Source organism: Notothenia rossii (genome assembly GCF_949606895.1).
Source record: "Notothenia rossii genome assembly, chromosome: 10".
In the NCBI taxonomy this organism is placed as follows: Eukaryota; Metazoa; Chordata; class Actinopteri; order Perciformes; family Nototheniidae; genus Notothenia; species Notothenia rossii.
In genome coordinates, this window is record NC_136908.1 from 15413541 (window position 1) to 15430526 (window position 16986).

Here is a 16986-nt window from a genome sequence, read left to right on the forward strand (position 1 = left end):
CATAGTCGGCTGTACTTTGGTGTGCCAATTACAAGTTATAATATAGTATCTTATTGATTTCCAAATGCTAATCTATATCACTTTTTGAATTGTTACATCTATTATGTTTGATCAAATAACAAGCTTGCACAGCATTATTCATTGTTAGATTCTCATTTAGCTTTCACTTGATATTGTAGGCAATTGCTAATGATGATGATGTAATGTTTTGATTGCAGGATTTTTAATTTTTATGGAGTATGATTATATTTTCGTCTTGCTACATTAAGGATGTAATTTCTTTCCAGTGGATTAATTTAGGGTTAACATTTTTTAGATTAATCGCAAGTGACCGTGGGCAAGATGTGAGTTTGGCGAGGTTACATTATTTTAACTTCCCCTCCCCAAGAGGTTGCCGCTGCACTCTGCTGAATAATGTATTTTCGCACCTGCGCCATGCAGCCTCCAGGAAAAACAGCCTAAGTAACAGAACACAACAGAAGCCCACATTTCACCTATCTGACCAACTGTTTAGTGACCTGTAGCCACAACACAAACAGCTCAACGCGTTTCTGGAGGAGGAAACACGATGCGTAATTACGCACAGGACTAAAGGAATTTGACTCCCAGCCTGTCTCATTTGTTCTCGTTGCGGGGACTCGCTGTCCACAGTTTTGAATTATCTCCATTTAAAGAGCCGATATCTAGCCTATGCACCACGTCATCAGCGCCTCTCCTCATCCCACAACTCTGAAGTTTACCATCCAGTCCTCTATGAGCACAGGGCAGGATGGGATGCTCCACCAGTTCCCAAACTTCAGCGATAGATCCGACTCGACCTAGTTCTAAACCAGAGGAGAGCAACGGAGCCAGCACAACAGGTGATGCTCATACATTTATATATTTTCTGTGAAATATGGTGCAAATATATATACGAAATATGTGGAAGTATAAACAGTATGCAGCCGAGTAGCATTTATTGCAAGCATAATTGAAGTGGACAAAAACAGAATGTTTAATCTATTAAAGAAAAATATAATGCTATGGTGAAAAGTTAAATGGAAGCAATGATTTCCTAATCAACCTTTTCCATTCCTTTTATTCTGTAGTTTCATGTTTTGCATGTCAAATATCAATAATGTGTTTTTTGCACAGTGTGAACCTATATATCTCTTAACTTTATAACAGTAAGGCACTGACCAAGCACGATATTCAGCTTTACTTTAGAGATATTATTGAATGTGACATATCTGTAAATACCAATTTGCCTTAACTAAACCCCAAAGATAATACTGTAATTAGGTAGTCGAGGTTAATCTTTATTATTACATTAAAGTAAAAATAGCCTTGTAACATGTAGTTGGTCATCGTGGAAGTTCACTGCTTTCTCCAAATATAGTTACACCATATAATTATCTTGTGGTGAACGCTGCTCTGATAAAAAGGACCATATCCACATGCAAATGATCCTCAATGTATTTCTCACTCCACAGTATCTGATGTCTGTAGTTTGAGTGAACCAGAGCTCCACAGTGACAGGATGGGAAAGTTTATTGTCATTATTTAACAGAGGTTTCTGGCTCAGTCTTCCCTGAGAGGGAGAGACAGTGGCATGAAAGCAGATTTGGTGACAGTCTACAGTTTCCAAAGGAAATGGAGAAGCCTCTTCGGGAGCTCCTTTGTTGTAGTATACAGTAGATGGCCCGGCTGCGGTACAAACTAACACAGGCTTTAATGTAAAACATCAACAATGCATCCTGTGCTTAAATGTAGCAGTGCTAAGGAAACGTAAGAACGCATGTGTAGGTTTAGTTGACTTGAATGCTGTCAAATGTTTATATTTACCAAATCTGTGTTTTGAATGTATCTCTGTTTGCAGTAATGCCAGCTTAAGCACTGTGTGAGAGAACTCTAAAAACGAAGGTGGAAAACTGGTCAAATATTCACTTAGTGGGACCCCCTCTGAGCAAGTGTCTCTTGCTCTAAATCTCTCTTTGCAGTTCTTAAAGAGATATCACAGGCCTGTATGGAGACACATGCATGCAAGCTCACATAAGTAAGGATACTTTAAATGTGTAAAGGAGATGGGAAACTGACTCTGCACAAGTGTGTTCAAAGCTCATGCCCTGCAGCTGGAACTGACCTCTGACATTCCTTTGGGTGAAAAGTAAAAAGAGAGTTCCCCCCTATGATTCTAAAAGTGTGTAGTTGTCGTTGTCAACTAAGAGAGTCGTTTTTGTCTTTGCTCTCTGGTTTCCGTGTTTATTTGCTGAATGACATTGAAAAGCAAGGTGTTCCTGCTATTATCATCTTGGAGGTCAGATGCAAATTTGTCCAGATCTTTTCTTCTTTTTACATGGCTGCTTTTCCTTCGCCTGTTCTTACTTGTCACCCCAAAGAAAGAAAGATGACATCCCTTACCCCGAGATTCAAAAGGTTTAAAATAAACATTTGAAGAACACCATTATCTCTTGAAACTAAAATATATTGTGACACTAAAGAAAGGCACAGACATCGTATTTATACAAACATGGACGTTTGATGATCAAGACTTCTTTTATCCATGCAAATACACTTGCAATGCAAATCCCTCTGAAAAAACGAGTACATGGTAGTCATGCACAGTTTCAAACACACAGCAACCTGTCCAGAGAGCTATGAGCTCTGCAGCATGTGTTAATGTTTCTTAGAAACACTCCACATAATCATTAACAATTGTGGTTCCAGTATGTGTCAGTGGGGATTTCTTTATGCTTTTTTTTACTTCCTTCCCAATGACCTTTGGCAGCAACCCCATATTTGTTATATTTTCCAAAGAGGAACAGTTGATCAAGTATTGTAGAACAGTGCATACTTTTTTTTCTTATTGTGCAAGAGGAAATTGTTATTCATTGGTGTTTTATTTTTGGATGTTAGGAGTCCGCATGCAAACAACTCTTATTTTATTACTTACTCAATTTTCAAAGTATGATACATGAGGGTGTACATTATAAGATACAAAATATCTTTATTTCCTTCAAACTTGTGAAATGCAGTTGCAGTATTAGCCACATTTTCACCGGCTGCTCCTACATTATGTAAATGAAGTCGGCACAATTTTAACAAAATGTGTTGCATGGCATTATCATTATTATAATAGTTGCGTGTTAACATGTTGCGTGTTAACATGTTGCGTGTTAACATGTTGCGTGTTGCGTGTTGCATGTCTATGGCTCTGGGTTATGTCAGCTCTGTGGCCATAATGTAGCCAACACAAACATAAAGTAAACAGAGCACAGTATTGATGCCCCAATAAAATAATATCCAAATGTGTACAAATTATTTTACTCAAAGCAGAAAGAACAATATCATCAGAAGCACATGGTTACCCAAACCCCAGTGAATATAAACACTACTTTGACTCGTGACCCTGCATTTGATATTTTATGTATTGGTTTTACATAATATCTTGAATTTGACCTGTGATCCTGACAGGAACGGGCAATGAGAATGGTAAAGTAGCTGAGGACAGCGAAACTATTCCCGACCAGACACCTGCTGGCGGAGGCGATGCTACACCTGCAGACAATCCTGCTGCAGCTGCAACATCTGCAGACACTCAGGAGCTTCAGCCTGCTGCAGCCCCCCCGCCCGCAGAGGCAGCAGCACCTACAGGAGAACCAGCCGCAGCTCCAGCAGAAGAGTCATCAGCAGCTCCAGCAGAAGAACCGGCAGCAGCTCCTGCAGAAGAACCGGCAGCAGCTCCTGCAGAAGAACCGCCAGCAACACCAGCAGAAGAACCAGCAGCAGCTCCAGCAGAAGCTCCAGATGCAAAACCTGCAGAAGCTCCAAATGCAACACCTGCAGAAGAACCAGCAGCAGCACCTGAAGCACCTGCAGAGCAAGGTAGGTAGGAGGGCGAAAACTTAACTTGGACAGGTCAATGACAATCTTTTCTTTTTTCGCTAAGGCACATTTTAAGGACTTCCCAATACTGAATGTAGGGGGATTCTTACTCAAAATAATCTACCTGTGAAACAGGTATTTTTTTAACCACATTTAGTAGAAAAAAATGTCATAGTAGTGTTGTGTGGCATTAGGGGAAGTAAGGTTATTATGGTTAAATTGTTACCACTGAGCAGCAGTAACCTGAGCACTGCTCCACCTCCTGCATGAAGACAGCGCAGGTACATAATGTCCCTCCCGTCTTTCCCTCGACCCCCCACAGTCCCATTGCAATGTCGGTAACCAGGTGATACCCAACAACACACAGGCATGTCTTTTAATGAACACACCGGGGCGGCCACACATATTTGTTTATAAGTCACACATCTGATTATTTAGTTAGTCTTTAAGAATCTGCCTCACACTTAACGGTTAGCCTAACCAGGTTGCATGAATTAATGAATGTAATAACGATGTATTATATTGATACACTTTATTATATTTGGACTCACAGAGGAGTCTTTTCATTAGGCTGCATTCTTGAAAATGTATTAATGAATATGTTCACCTCCTGAGAGTATATCTTTGTTTAAAAATAGACTTTAATGAAACAATTATACTACAGCCTGGGGAACTAACATTTCCAAGACTTAAAACCTATTACATAATATATTGAAAAGCTAAGAGTGAATTTATGTTTTAAAAGTTTGTTGTTTGTACGTTCAGATTTAAAGAAAATGTAATGTTTAATATCGACTGTCAGCGCTAAAACCTTTGTCTTTTTTATACCATTTATTTGGCTTTGAATACGACATTTGGTCAAATAAAAAGAGAAATGAGATTTCTACCATATAAGAAAAGTATATCCAGGCTAAATCTTTTCAAAAGTAGTATTAGGTGAGGATAGATGTAGGATGTTTAAATAGTGATGACTCATGCCTGAACAGTCTGTTAAAGTGTAACCATTGTCCTTTGAAGCTGTAACAGTTGTTAGGGCTATAGACCAAACATTTAACTTTAACTGTTTGGCCCAGGGTCAGCTCCTGATGTGTTCAATTTGCAAGCAAATACTTCATTTTTTTAAAGCTCTTAAAATGATAAAAACTGAATGATCATGCACAAAACTGGTTGGTTTCAATGACATCTTTGTTTTTTTTTCCAAGATGTGTTGTTAGGATATGGCATGAACCCTTCCTCCCAAACAAAACACACAATGTCAGGATCCCTTTGTTGTCTCTGGAGACAAATACTGAACCTGTTCACCTCTCTGGCAGCAGGGGGATATGCTAACATACAAGTTAGTTATTACAACGTAAGAATAGCTGCTTTAAATACCAAAAGAGCACATCAGAGTGACTGCAGGTCTGCACAGTGAGGATCCCTGCACACTACATTATTATCTATGGAAGTGCTGTGTAACACAATGCAGCATCACATCGCATGCTATCATTTCAATAATTTCTTCATGATGCAAATGAAAGGCATTCGACTCTTCATGAGGTCAGCTCTTCATTTTCCTCTTAGTCTTATGCAAAGTGTCTACCACTGTAATGCAGTTTGGAAGAAGACAAGGAAAGCTACAGTACTGGATTATGCAGTGGAGAAAATGCATTAGTTTCTGTACATGACCATATATTGCCTCCACCACTTTGTTTTTCGATCAGTTTTGGTCTACCCATACCTTCAAGCATTTATTTACGCAGTTATCTGGTACAGGCGCCATCACTTATTTAGGTACATCTAAAGATATGGTAATACTGCCAATTTTAAAACTAATCTGGAGTTAAATTAAGGTTAAATTAACAAAACGTCTTTATTATGGTTTATCCAACAGTTTGATTGCTGGGGTGTTGTTTCAAAGACTATCTGGTGACAAAATACTGCCACAAAATCATTTAAAAACTCCAGCCTTTAGTTAGAGAGAGAATAGACAGACAACAGGTGCAAGCTGTTTCTAATAGATTACTCAATAGTTTGACAAAAAGTATTGAACATAATTAATAAAAAGTATACATTTATTTATTTAAATATTAGTCAGCACTCTCCTTACCCTTTGTCTGCACTTGACCGACCCCTTTGGTGTCCAACTTTAATCATTTAGTTGTGACTCAGCTGTGTTTGGCTGGCCTGCACACACCTTGTGTGTGTGTGTGTGTGTGTGTGTGTGTGTGTGTGTGTGTGTGTGTGTGTGTGTGTGTGTGTGTGTGTGTGTGTGTGTGTGTGTGTGTGTGTGTGTGTGTGTGTGTGTGTGTGTGTGTGTGTGTGTGTGTGTGTGTGTGTGTGTGTGTGTGTAGGTGTGATGCGAACATTTTGTTGTCAACGTGGTTTCATTAAGGTGCAATCTGAGTCCACAGAGAAACCAGAGCATGCCAACATATATAGGGCTTTCACTGGCCATGGGCGATGTTGCCCCAGTTTCACAGCCAATGGAGGCAGATGATCGAGTGTCACTTAAGCGGGGGTGAGATGGGTTTGGTGAAGTCTTAAAAAGAAAAGTCATGAATGTGGAGGAAACTTCTGAAGCAATTGGAGTCAGGACTCAAAGAGAGACACGATGGAGAGCTGGAGCTTTGATGGCAAACACTGACGGTTTATTTGGAGCTTCGGCAGGAGAATTCACAAGACATGTCACGGGCCACGAGTTGACCACACGGTTGAGATGCCACAGTCAATTCTGAAAAACTCTACCCCAGACCCATGTATTTAGCTAGTTCCGAGAGAATAATCAACATTGTGCATAACAAGATAGAATCATAACACCTCTATCAGCTGACGCCAACAGGCAGGAACAGGGAGACAAAACACTGAGAGCAGCAGCCAAGGTTACAGGTGCCTGTGCTCAGTCAGGACAGAACTGATCAACTGGGTCAAAGTTATGGGCCTTGGAAAATATTTCCCCAACAATGAAAAGTCCCACATTGGAGTGTAAGGGTTTTACAGGCTGAATGAGTAAAGTTTTTGTTGCTACAGACCTGGGGCCTCATTTATAAAGGGATATACGCTCAAAAAATGGCGTACGGCAGTTTCTACGCATTGTTTGCGATTTATAAAATACTAACTTGACGGGAAAACGTGCGGTCCTCCACGCAAACTAAGCACTAAGCACAAAAACGGGAGAGACGAGAAACTGCAACACCGTTGGAAGAAGGAAGAATGGAGAGACATATGTGGAAATAATACCATAAATAAAATGTTACCTCTCATTTATCATATATGAAGAATTCATTTTCAAACATTGATGAAAGCCAATCTTAAAATGATTTAACAAACGCCTGTTTGAGACTCCTCAGTGCACACAAAAACATAACTTGGAGAAAGAAAGAAATACACATATGTTATTTAAAACCACCTCGAAATTCGAATATGTTGTGTTAATGTTATGAATTTTTTTTTCATAAATGATGCGGTAAGCAGGAGGACAGCATTACGTCTAAACTGACGCCGTTTTGCATTTCTATAGGTTGTAGATACGAGCATGGTTTTATATATGTTTAATACATGTTTAATCGTGTTTTATGCCGTTTGCCAAGACTTGATAAGTCACTCGTAAAACACAGGAGGTATGGAAACTAAGAGCACCATATGTGGTACATTTTACAGCTAATATAACACAACACATTAGTTTTATTTCCTTTAACTGGTGGATATAGAGTTGCTGCGGAGGGGGGGGGGATTGAGATGCACAGGCTGCAGTGGAGACGCTGCGCACAGCTGATCGACAGCTGGGACACAAAGCACCAAATACAAAAACATAGGCTAATTCAGATCCAGTCGTCATGACTCCACTCCGGAAGGATTCCCCGATCATTTTTACAGTTTCTCATCAAGGGGGGGTCTCGTGTCCCCGGTACAAACACACTGCCCGAGGAAGGCTATATGTATTTTTGTTGTCATTAACCTTTTTCGGACCACTTATTTATTTATTTTGGTGACGATCCGACCTCCATGCTGCTACTCTGATTCAAACTGCATCCACCAAATAATATGATTTATCTCGACTTCCCCAAAATAACCAAAATCTGACACGTTGTCATCTATGTTTTTTTTTAGCTGTTCTGTCGTCATTTCCTGCGATCTTATCCATGCAGTCAGTCAAAAATGAATGAATGAAAGGAGGTTTCTTTGACTATTTATAGGCAAATATGGGCGTTACGTGAAGCCCGCAAAAGCTGCACCGCATTTCGAGTCGGTTGTGTGATTTATAAAGGGAAACCGGCGTAGGAAGTGCCATACGCACTTTCCTCGCCGGTACGCAATGTTTGGTGAATCGGATAGTGGCGGAACATTTATGCATAGATATATAGATATAAACACTAGATGACTCACCCGCGCTGCTGGCCAATGGAGACCGACGTTGCCACATGGCCGCCATCTTGCTACAGGCAGTGCTCTCATTCATAACATTATGGTTTACTATTTAAATAACCATAGCTTGCTCAATTTTCAACCAATTTTCAAACGGTTTGGTTTTTTATAAACATCAAAGATGTAGTTATGATACTGCATACTTATAATCATGGACTTTCTTATGAAAATAACATTAAGCAGATAAAGCAATAGCTATACACACAGAGAGGGAACAACAAGGTATTTATATTAAATATTTGCCGGTGTATATATTTCCATTTATGTTATTATATTGTTAATATTTAAAATATTATTATAGAATATAAATATATTTATACTTTAATATAAAAATCGTTCTCATGTTACCACTCTGTAAGCCAAGAGTTGTTAATTTAGCAATGCCTTACCTTGAAGAACAGGGACACAACTAATGACAATAGCATATGGTGGTATATTATTTAGATATTCACACCTTTATCAGAGGAACCAAACCAACATAAAATGAGCTCACAGACAGGCCAGTTCTGTGTCATTTATAACAATTATCTTTGACATCAGATCTTCATATCGTCCTAGTTTTGTATTTAGTTTCTAGATTTGTAAACAAATCCAGAACCTTTGAAATACGTTACCACTTCACAGCACGGTGCCCTGAGTTCTTGTAGTCGAAACAAGCCCAAGAATAATATAAACTGTACCCTGTGTCCTTTTGTGTCCTTCTGTAGTCCATTTACTGTTGTTTGTCTTGTCTTACCCCGGCTGATATCTCAATAAATCCACTGTTTTAATTGTTCCCTATATTGCCCCTATGCCCTGTAAGGTGTCCTTGGGTGTTATGAAAGGCGGCCCCCCCCAAAAAATGTATTATTATTAAGAAGAACAACTTGGTGTGGAGGGGATGTAGGAAGCAGGGGCAGGTGGGGAGAGATGGGGCTTCAAGGTTCAAGGTTATTTTGTTTTAAATGTGTCTTGGAGATAAGGACCAGCTGCACACAATAAAATACAGTATAACACAAAACCAATAAGACACACGGTGACACATGGCACACCAACAATCAATCATCGTCTAGCCTCAGCTTTGGTATTCTTTCACAACCATTGTATGGGTTTATTAGACACATTATTAGACGCGTACTTTTAAGAAATTGATCTTAATAGGCTTGTCCCCTTATAAGGCAAAAATATGTTTTGAGGCTCTGGACAAAAATGGCTATTTTGATTGTAAAGGTTGCCAACTCCTGGGTGTAGTTTCAATGTTTGCACATGTTTATTCAAGTGTATGAGTGACATAGAGCAAGTGAGATGGCCAGTGGTTCTCAAACTTTTTACACAGAGTACCACCTCAAATTATATTGGGCTCTCCTAGTAACACCATCATAGACCTTCCTGGGTACCACCGAGATAAAGGACTTAATATGACAAGCCAAATGATGCTCTAATTTGTTAGTGACATTCCACATGCAAATAAGATAAGATGGTACTTTATTGGTCCCAATTTGGGAAAACATTTTTAATTACAGCATCATAAGGGACAAGGCATTTTACAATAAATTAGAAAAAAGCAAGAAAAATAAAGAGGAAAATATACATGTTGAGTTTGGCAGGATATTTATATATATAATATACATAAATATAAGGCATATGGAATATTAATGTTAAATATTGAACAGATTATATATGTGTAAAATGTACAACGTGGTTATATTCAAGAGAAATTATGAAGCAGAGAGTTATCTTCCAGCCAGAGGTGATTTGTTGTACAGAGTTATGGCACTGCGGAGCTGCAGCAGTCTGTTGGAAAAGGAGCTCCGTTGACTGTCCAGCTGCAGGTGGAGAGGATGGGTGGGGTTATCCATGATGTACAACAGCCTGTTCAGTGTCCTCCTCTCCACCACAGCTTCATAGGGGTCCAGCTTGATGCCGATGACAGCCCCAGCTTTCCTGATCAGTTTATTGATCCTGCCGGTGTCACCGGCTCTTATGCTGCCCCCCCAGCAGACCGCAGCAAAGAAGAGTGCACTGGCTACAACAGACCGGTAGAAGATCTCCAGCATCTTGCTGCACACGTGGAAGGATCTCAGCTTCCTCAGAAAATAGACTCTGCTCATCCCCTTCTTGTGCACAGCCTCAGTGTTGATCCTCCAGTTCAGCCCATTGTCTAAGTGCACTCCCAGGTATTCGTAATCCTCCACAACAGCCACATCCTCTCCCAGAATGCACAGGGGTAGAGGAGACGTCCTTGTTGTGGATATTTTAAACTCGTCAATACTGTAAAGATGTACAATGAGAGTAATCAATTATAAACTGGTGAAAGCAGGCAGCGTTATTTGCTGGTTATTTATTTGAAGCTTCAAAGGTACATGTCTCACAGAGTACAGAGTAGTCTGCAGGAGTGTGCGCAATAGTCACAAAATAGCAAAGCTTATATACAAGATAGAGCGGGCAGACAAAGTTTTGTGTAGCATGGCGGAACGCCTCAGAAATCCACTTTCACACGGTCTCATATCGCTATTTGGACACCTGTGTCCTTGAGCCATAGAAAGTACAACAGTCATCAAAATATGGAAGTTCAAACTTAGTGTGAAAAGGAGTAGTTTCAACATAGTCTGCCAAATCAGCCCTGAGGCCTTGAAGCGCTTGAGAATAATAAACCTCATTAGAGTATGCAGAGGAAACAGCAAATATGAAGAAATGGTATAGTAGTCCCTTCTTAGGGCAACTTCCCACTGCCGCCTCCTCTCTCCGGTTTTGGGAAACCTTAAAAACATGAGAAAGGTAGCCAGATATATAAATTATTGTCAACATTGTCCTCCCTTCTTTCCTTTAACATTAAGGGTAAGGACAAAAATACACAACGAAATTATCATATGTTTGGGGTAATTGTATGTATGTATATATGTATGTATGTATGTATGTATGTATGTATGTATGTATGTAATGTATACTTTAAGAATAAGACAACCACACTAAGAGTTATAAAAAAGGTGTCCAAAAGAAACATTAAATAATTGTGTAAAGAAATGGTAGCAACATATTCTAAAGAGGCTGGGTCAACAAGAACATCAATCTTGCAATACTATTATCTCACATAGCCCCACTGATCCTGTGTAGCAGGACTTGTAATGTACATACATCCACTAAGTAATTAACGATTATCCTAATTATAGTCATAATATTGTCATATCTTACACGTGAAAGGTGATTCCACGGGTTGTTGTCTGCATACTGCGGCGATTAGAGCATCCGTAGGCTGCACAAAAGTCCGGCATAGTCAGGTACTTCTGTAAACACAAAGCCAGCAATTTCCTGTATCTAAAATGTAAGATGTTTTTAATAAGCCAAACCACTTGGAAGAAATCATGTGTAACTTAAGTTATGTTGAAAAGAAAGAGCAGTTATGCCTCTCCCACTGGTGTAAAGTTGCTGGGTCAACTTTGTAAATACTAGGTCTCACTCACAGCCTCTTGTTATTAGCCAGCTAATAAATACAACCACGGCACATACACAAAGAAAAGCTGCAATTTCAACATGTCCAAGCATCCTGTATCATAGCCATGCTAATAATGTTTATAATAAACCAAACCGTTTGTAAATCAGTCATTATTTCAGCGATGTAAGAGTATTTTTGTGCAGATCACTCACCTTACTGACCGAGCTACCCTAGCGCGTACCAGAGTAGCTGTTGACTGTAGCAAGATTGCGGCCGGTGAGCTACGCTGGAAAATCTCCCATGAGCCATCTAGTGTTTATATATATCTATGCATTTATGGACCTATTTTTCAGATTTCTACTACGCAAGCAACCTTCCCACGTCAATCCTACGCACGGCGTTATACATGAGGCCCCTGGTCTTAAAGTTATTTTTGAATTACAATCAAACATATTAATTTACTTCCACCTACTGTATCAAGCCATGCAGGTATAGGTATGATTTTAGGATTTCCGCTAAAAAGGATCAAATTGTTTTGCGGTGCTCAAAGCATTGCAAAAATAAATTTGGAACAGTTGCCTTTTCTTTAAAGTCAAACCAATGTTTTTATAGTCACATGGGCAATTGTTTCCAAAAACATCTACGCAACCTAAACATGTTTCCCCTCTTTTGGTTTTCAGCTCCCAGTGAGTGAGGTGCAACATGAACGACTGCACAGAAGAGTTTGTTGGATGTTTCCATCTCTGTTTGTATGCACGAATAAAAGTATGAGTAAGATGTCGCCTTGTTGCCAAGATGCAGACCCTGTGATGAAAAACGACTTTCCGTCAGGGTTCCTCAGTCATCACTGTGCCTTGTTCCCTTCATAATAGCTCTGTGGCACTTAATGTTTGTTTTCATCATTTCAGGGTAATTTAAATGATAAATTGTCATAGAAATGTATATTTATTATCTGTATAGAATAATAGATTATCTTTGATTTAACTTGAAAAAAACATCCTATACTTTTCTACAAAATTATAACTAAGGAAACCAAAGCCAAAATATATTTGATTTATGAAATATTATTCTGCTTGCGATGCTGGCTTTGATTTTTACAAACGAGTTTGTAATGAGTATGAAGAGCTGTTACTATGAAGTTAAACTTATGACAGTTAACATTTATATAAAAGCATGAAGGAGAAAAGCGTAATTGCTTTTTTTGTTTCTGTCATTATTTCTCTCTGGGAAAAACTTCCAAAATCTGTTATAAGCTATATCAAAAAATAAAAAAGCCACTTTGAAAATTGAATGCATGTACTTTCTTAAAGCTGGATGAATACAGACGTTATCTCTGATGTGATGTGTAATGGGGAAATAATTATTCTAGGATCGGAGGTTGTACTTCTTTTTATTTATTAGTGAGAGCTGCACATTTAAAATGTGTTATAATATGTCTGGAAAAAACAGGAAAGTAACCAAACCAGAAACAGCACCAAGAGGAAGTTGAATCTGGTCACCAGGAAATGTTAGACTGGTTATAAAAATACAATCCTTGTCTATCATTACAGTTTCGTTTGTTAGTAATTAAGTTTTGCCACATTTTCCGTCTAATACCAATGAAAGTATTTCAGAACTACAGTCAGCTGTTACAGCGGCCAGAAGAAAAACAAATGTATCCTAAAGCCTGAAATGTTGGAAAAAGAAAGTCAACAAGGTCCTAGTTTGGTCTTTCATGTGTTATTTGGAAATTCATTAAAGGCTGTCACTGTACAACTACAAAAAGGCACTTCATGGTTGGGCTACAGCTTGTTGGTGATGGGGCCGTCTGGTCAGGAGTCTGAGAGAGGACCGAGAACAGCGACCGCCTCGATCTCCACCAGCCCGCCCTGAACAGAACAAAAGAGACAATGAGACAACAATTTTGCAATCTGGGTAATTAGATTACTACAATGCAAAGCTTCTCTGCAGGGATAATGGAACAATTCTGGAGCTAAAATGTGAGGGACCAACATTACAAGGTAGTAAAAAGATGAACATGGATGATAGGAAATACATGGTTTGATGCGCTACCATGAATCTCCTCCACTTAATGTGTACTTACTCTGGGAAGAGCAGCGACTTGATAGGCAGCTCTGGCAGGAAAGTTACTTGTGAAAACTGGAAGAAAAACATTAACATTATAACAAAAGCATATTGAAAAAAACAGCCAGGAACATATGAATGGATCATTGGATTTTGACGTGATGGCTTTCAATAAAAATTGAGAAAAGCCTCAGGTGTTACACTTCGAGACATTGTAAGAATTTCTGGCATTTCATACAAAATGAAAACATCATTTTTATAATAGATAGAAATCCCCAAATGAAAATACCAGGAATCACGTTTATCAGACAGAACTTGTCATGAAAAGTCTAAATTAGTCAGAAAAATTTCCTATCCATGCTTTCATCAGGGTCAGGGAAAGTTTCCTGCATTAGGGTTGAGTAAAGTCAGGTGGGAGGGCTCGGAGCCTGCACCAGAGGCAATGGCCCGCGCAGGAAAGCTGGCTCTGAGGATTTGGTTACATCTGTGTGCCTGCACAGCGGTGTCCATTTACAACTCACTGGGCACAGCAGCTTCCATTACACCGGTCTGTTGTGATCCACCAGGAAATGCCCTGACTAAGCAGCCTGTGACAGGAGGCCGAGGGAGCCTCCAGAGGACCGTCACCTGTCAGCAGGGGTTTTCTGTAGAGATCCTGGAGTTTGCCACTGAAATAATGACCGAGTGTGAATTGTGATCTATGAGTTAGCTGTGTGTTTAATTGAAACACTGTTTACATGTAGCGCAAGTTAAAATGCAGATGTCCCTTTACACCTCTCTTTGTTAACCCTTTCACGCTAATAAAAAGGCTAAAAAACATATACAACCATAAACAAATGCTAGGTATATAGGTAACTGTACATTTAAAAAAAAGGAATAGCATAACACTAGCATATGTAATTAAAAACAATTAAATGTAAAAGGTTTTTGTAAATCAATTTTGATATTTAATTATAAAATGAAAATATTAATTAATAATTTGAGGAGGAATAAGGAAGTAGACTTATCAAGTTTAACCAATTGAATTATCAAATCAAAACTTATTTTGGTTTTATAATGCATCCTTTGATTGCAATTGTAGTAAATGGCAGCAGGAAATAAATGTCAATTAACCTAAGCTGTTTGTATAGATGACATGACAAGTGGAAATGAAACAGCAGCTCTGACAATCTTGGATAAAGGCTGTCTATGTGGCGGAAGAGTGTAGATAAAAGAAAACATACAGTACATTTTATTAGAAAAATGTAGTATTTTTTATAAAAATCTGCTTTGTAGCAAAACATTTAAAGCATTAAGCATGGAAATAAATGAAGTATTGTCTTACATGTTTTGTAGATCTCATTGACGCCATTGAAGTCGTTGATATCAGCGAGCAGTACAGTCGTCTTCACCACTGAAATCAGAGAGTTTAATCCGTCAGAGGGTTTGTTATTTTGGAACATTTAAATATATATGATAATAAGCAGCAGGTGAGTAATACATAAAACTCACCGTTGGTGTAGTCACAGCCAGCAGCTTTGAGGATCTCCCCCATATTGACGAGAGCCTGAGGGATGACACACATTGTGATCAATATCTAATATCCCGTTTCACATGATTTATTTTCTTCAAATATGTGCTTTAGATTTTTTGGCTCGAAAAGCCATTCAGATGAGTAATAGGAACCTTTTTTTAATTTTAATTACTTTGTTTCTAGGTCAAATTTGATTGTAAAATATCAAAAACACATTAAAGTAAGACATTTGTTTAATTAAAAAAAACAAGGTTACTAAAGAATTTGACCCCTTTTTACAAAATAATGAAGACTCATACAGCTAATAAAAAGCACTGCTCTTATTCATAAAATCATGAATTGAGGGAATAATTTCTCTGTGGATGTCAAACGTTTCTGGCACACGTACTGTGTACTGTGCTTCTTGAAGATCATGATGGTTAAAAGTAAATCTCTTAAGGAAGGAGTTATAATTATTACTTTTATTGAAAAAAACGTCAGACAAAGTCCTGAAATAGATAGTTGGTCTCTGCGGTCTCACCTGTTTGGTCTGGGCCTGCACGCCTCCATCTACCAGCTGACCAGAAGCCACGTCCATCCCCAGCTGACCCGAGATGTACATCGTTCTGTCCACGACCACCGACTGACTGAGACACAAACACAGATAAACAAATCAAGCTGGAGGATACTAGGAAAATGGTGAGCAGCCTTCTGGAGATATTTTGGGAAACAAAACTGCACATCCAATTTAAATATCTCAACAACATGAGTGTATTATCAGTCCAACAGCCATTATTTGATATACATATGTTCTGGTAGTTTTAAAAAGGCACATTTTATTACACAGACATTTTACCACCAGACATTACAATAGGCCAGGGACCTTGAACCTAATAGGTAAATCAGAGGCCATTCGGTGTGAAGTCACTCCCCCCACTGACAGGGGATTGGCTAGAGCAGGAACTCCCCTCATTCCCACACCGTGCACAGATTGAATTAAACTAAACTTTTCACTTTAATTTGTTTTACTCCAAGTTAATTAATTGTTTTTGAGTATTTAAGAAACATGTTTGATCAAGTTATAAGAAAGCAAAACCGTGCTTTTTTAAATTTCTGAAAATGGAAAACTAAGACAAGATAAAGTATTTTAGAGGACATTAATCCTTACCTGTATATGCCCTGTCTGATAGGGGCTTTTGGTGTGTAGGGGATTTGTCGACGAATAGATGCCATTTCAACCCAGCTGTGTGTCTCTACTGTGCAGTCAGTGCTTCCTCTGCTACAAGTTCAACTCTGACTCTTTTTATGGGGTCAATATCAGTTCATTGTTCACTAAGACCCGCCCCTGATGAATAATTACACTGTCCTTGTGAGTCATGCATTAATTCAAACATTGTATACCTGCTTCTGGACCCCACGTGTCCCTTTAAACATAACATGTAAGAGCTATACTGGTTTCATTACCTGTATGGACCGATGGCCGCCGGGGCTGCTGTTGTGTTGACGATCCTTCTGATGAGTGCAGCCATGTTTAGTTCTCCAATCTTTCAACACCGTACCGTGGCTGTGAATGAAGATGTCGTTATGGAGCACTTTATAGGATGAAGCAGAAACAGCTGCTGTCGTAAATCCTACCGTAATGTATGTAAACAAGAGCGCACCACATTTCAGAGGCGGTGTCTAAAAAAACAAATGGCGTGCAAACTCAAAATGGCAGCGTCTGTATTAGAATAATTACGGTAAGACAGGT

The 16986-nt window shown here is 39.0% G+C and overlaps 3 protein-coding genes across 6 annotated transcripts; 1 reads left to right on the forward strand and 2 right to left on the reverse strand.

Moving 5' to 3' along the window:
* The first annotated feature begins 380 nt into the window (after positions 1 to 380).
* On the forward strand, positions 381 to 12971 carry LOC307021416 (uncharacterized protein). Its single transcript, XM_079653530.1, has 3 exons — positions 381 to 860; positions 3454 to 3864; positions 12361 to 12971. The coding sequence occupies exons 1-3, from the start codon at positions 770 to 772 to the stop codon at positions 12372 to 12374; spliced, it is 516 nt and encodes a 171-aa protein (XP_079509656.1). The 5' UTR covers positions 381 to 769; the 3' UTR covers positions 12375 to 12971.
* Positions 8862 to 12354, reverse strand: LOC307021415 (uncharacterized protein). 3 transcript variants are annotated; one of them, XM_079653529.1, is made up of 3 exons: positions 11893 to 12354; positions 11440 to 11531; positions 8862 to 10518 (listed from the first exon to the last, which is right to left on the reverse strand). In XM_079653529.1, the coding sequence occupies exons 2-3, from the start codon at positions 11517 to 11519 to the stop codon at positions 9981 to 9983; spliced, it is 618 nt and encodes a 205-aa protein (XP_079509655.1). In that variant the 5' UTR covers positions 11520 to 11531; positions 11893 to 12354; the 3' UTR covers positions 8862 to 9980. The 3 variants fall into 3 exon arrangements, 2 of the variants coding, with proteins under 2 accessions (XP_079509655.1, XP_079509654.1); XR_013803145.1 differs by having other exon boundaries at positions 8865 to 11007; XM_079653528.1 differs by having other exon boundaries at positions 11440 to 12354.
* An 82-nt stretch (positions 12972 to 13053) lies between the features above and the next one.
* Positions 13054 to 16862, reverse strand: rida (reactive intermediate imine deaminase A). Of its 2 annotated transcripts, none has more exons than XM_079653531.1 (6): positions 16701 to 16862; positions 15778 to 15883; positions 15236 to 15290; positions 15069 to 15137; positions 13764 to 13819; positions 13054 to 13548 (listed from the first exon to the last, which is right to left on the reverse strand). In XM_079653531.1, exons 1-6 carry the CDS (start codon positions 16763 to 16765, stop codon positions 13492 to 13494), a joined length of 408 nt encoding a protein of 135 aa, XP_079509657.1. In that variant the 5' UTR covers positions 16766 to 16862; the 3' UTR covers positions 13054 to 13491. The 2 variants fall into 2 exon arrangements, with proteins under 2 accessions (XP_079509657.1, XP_079509658.1); XM_079653532.1 differs by lacking the exon at positions 16701 to 16862 and adding an exon at positions 16405 to 16561.
* Positions 16863 to 16986: the final 124 nt, after the last annotated feature.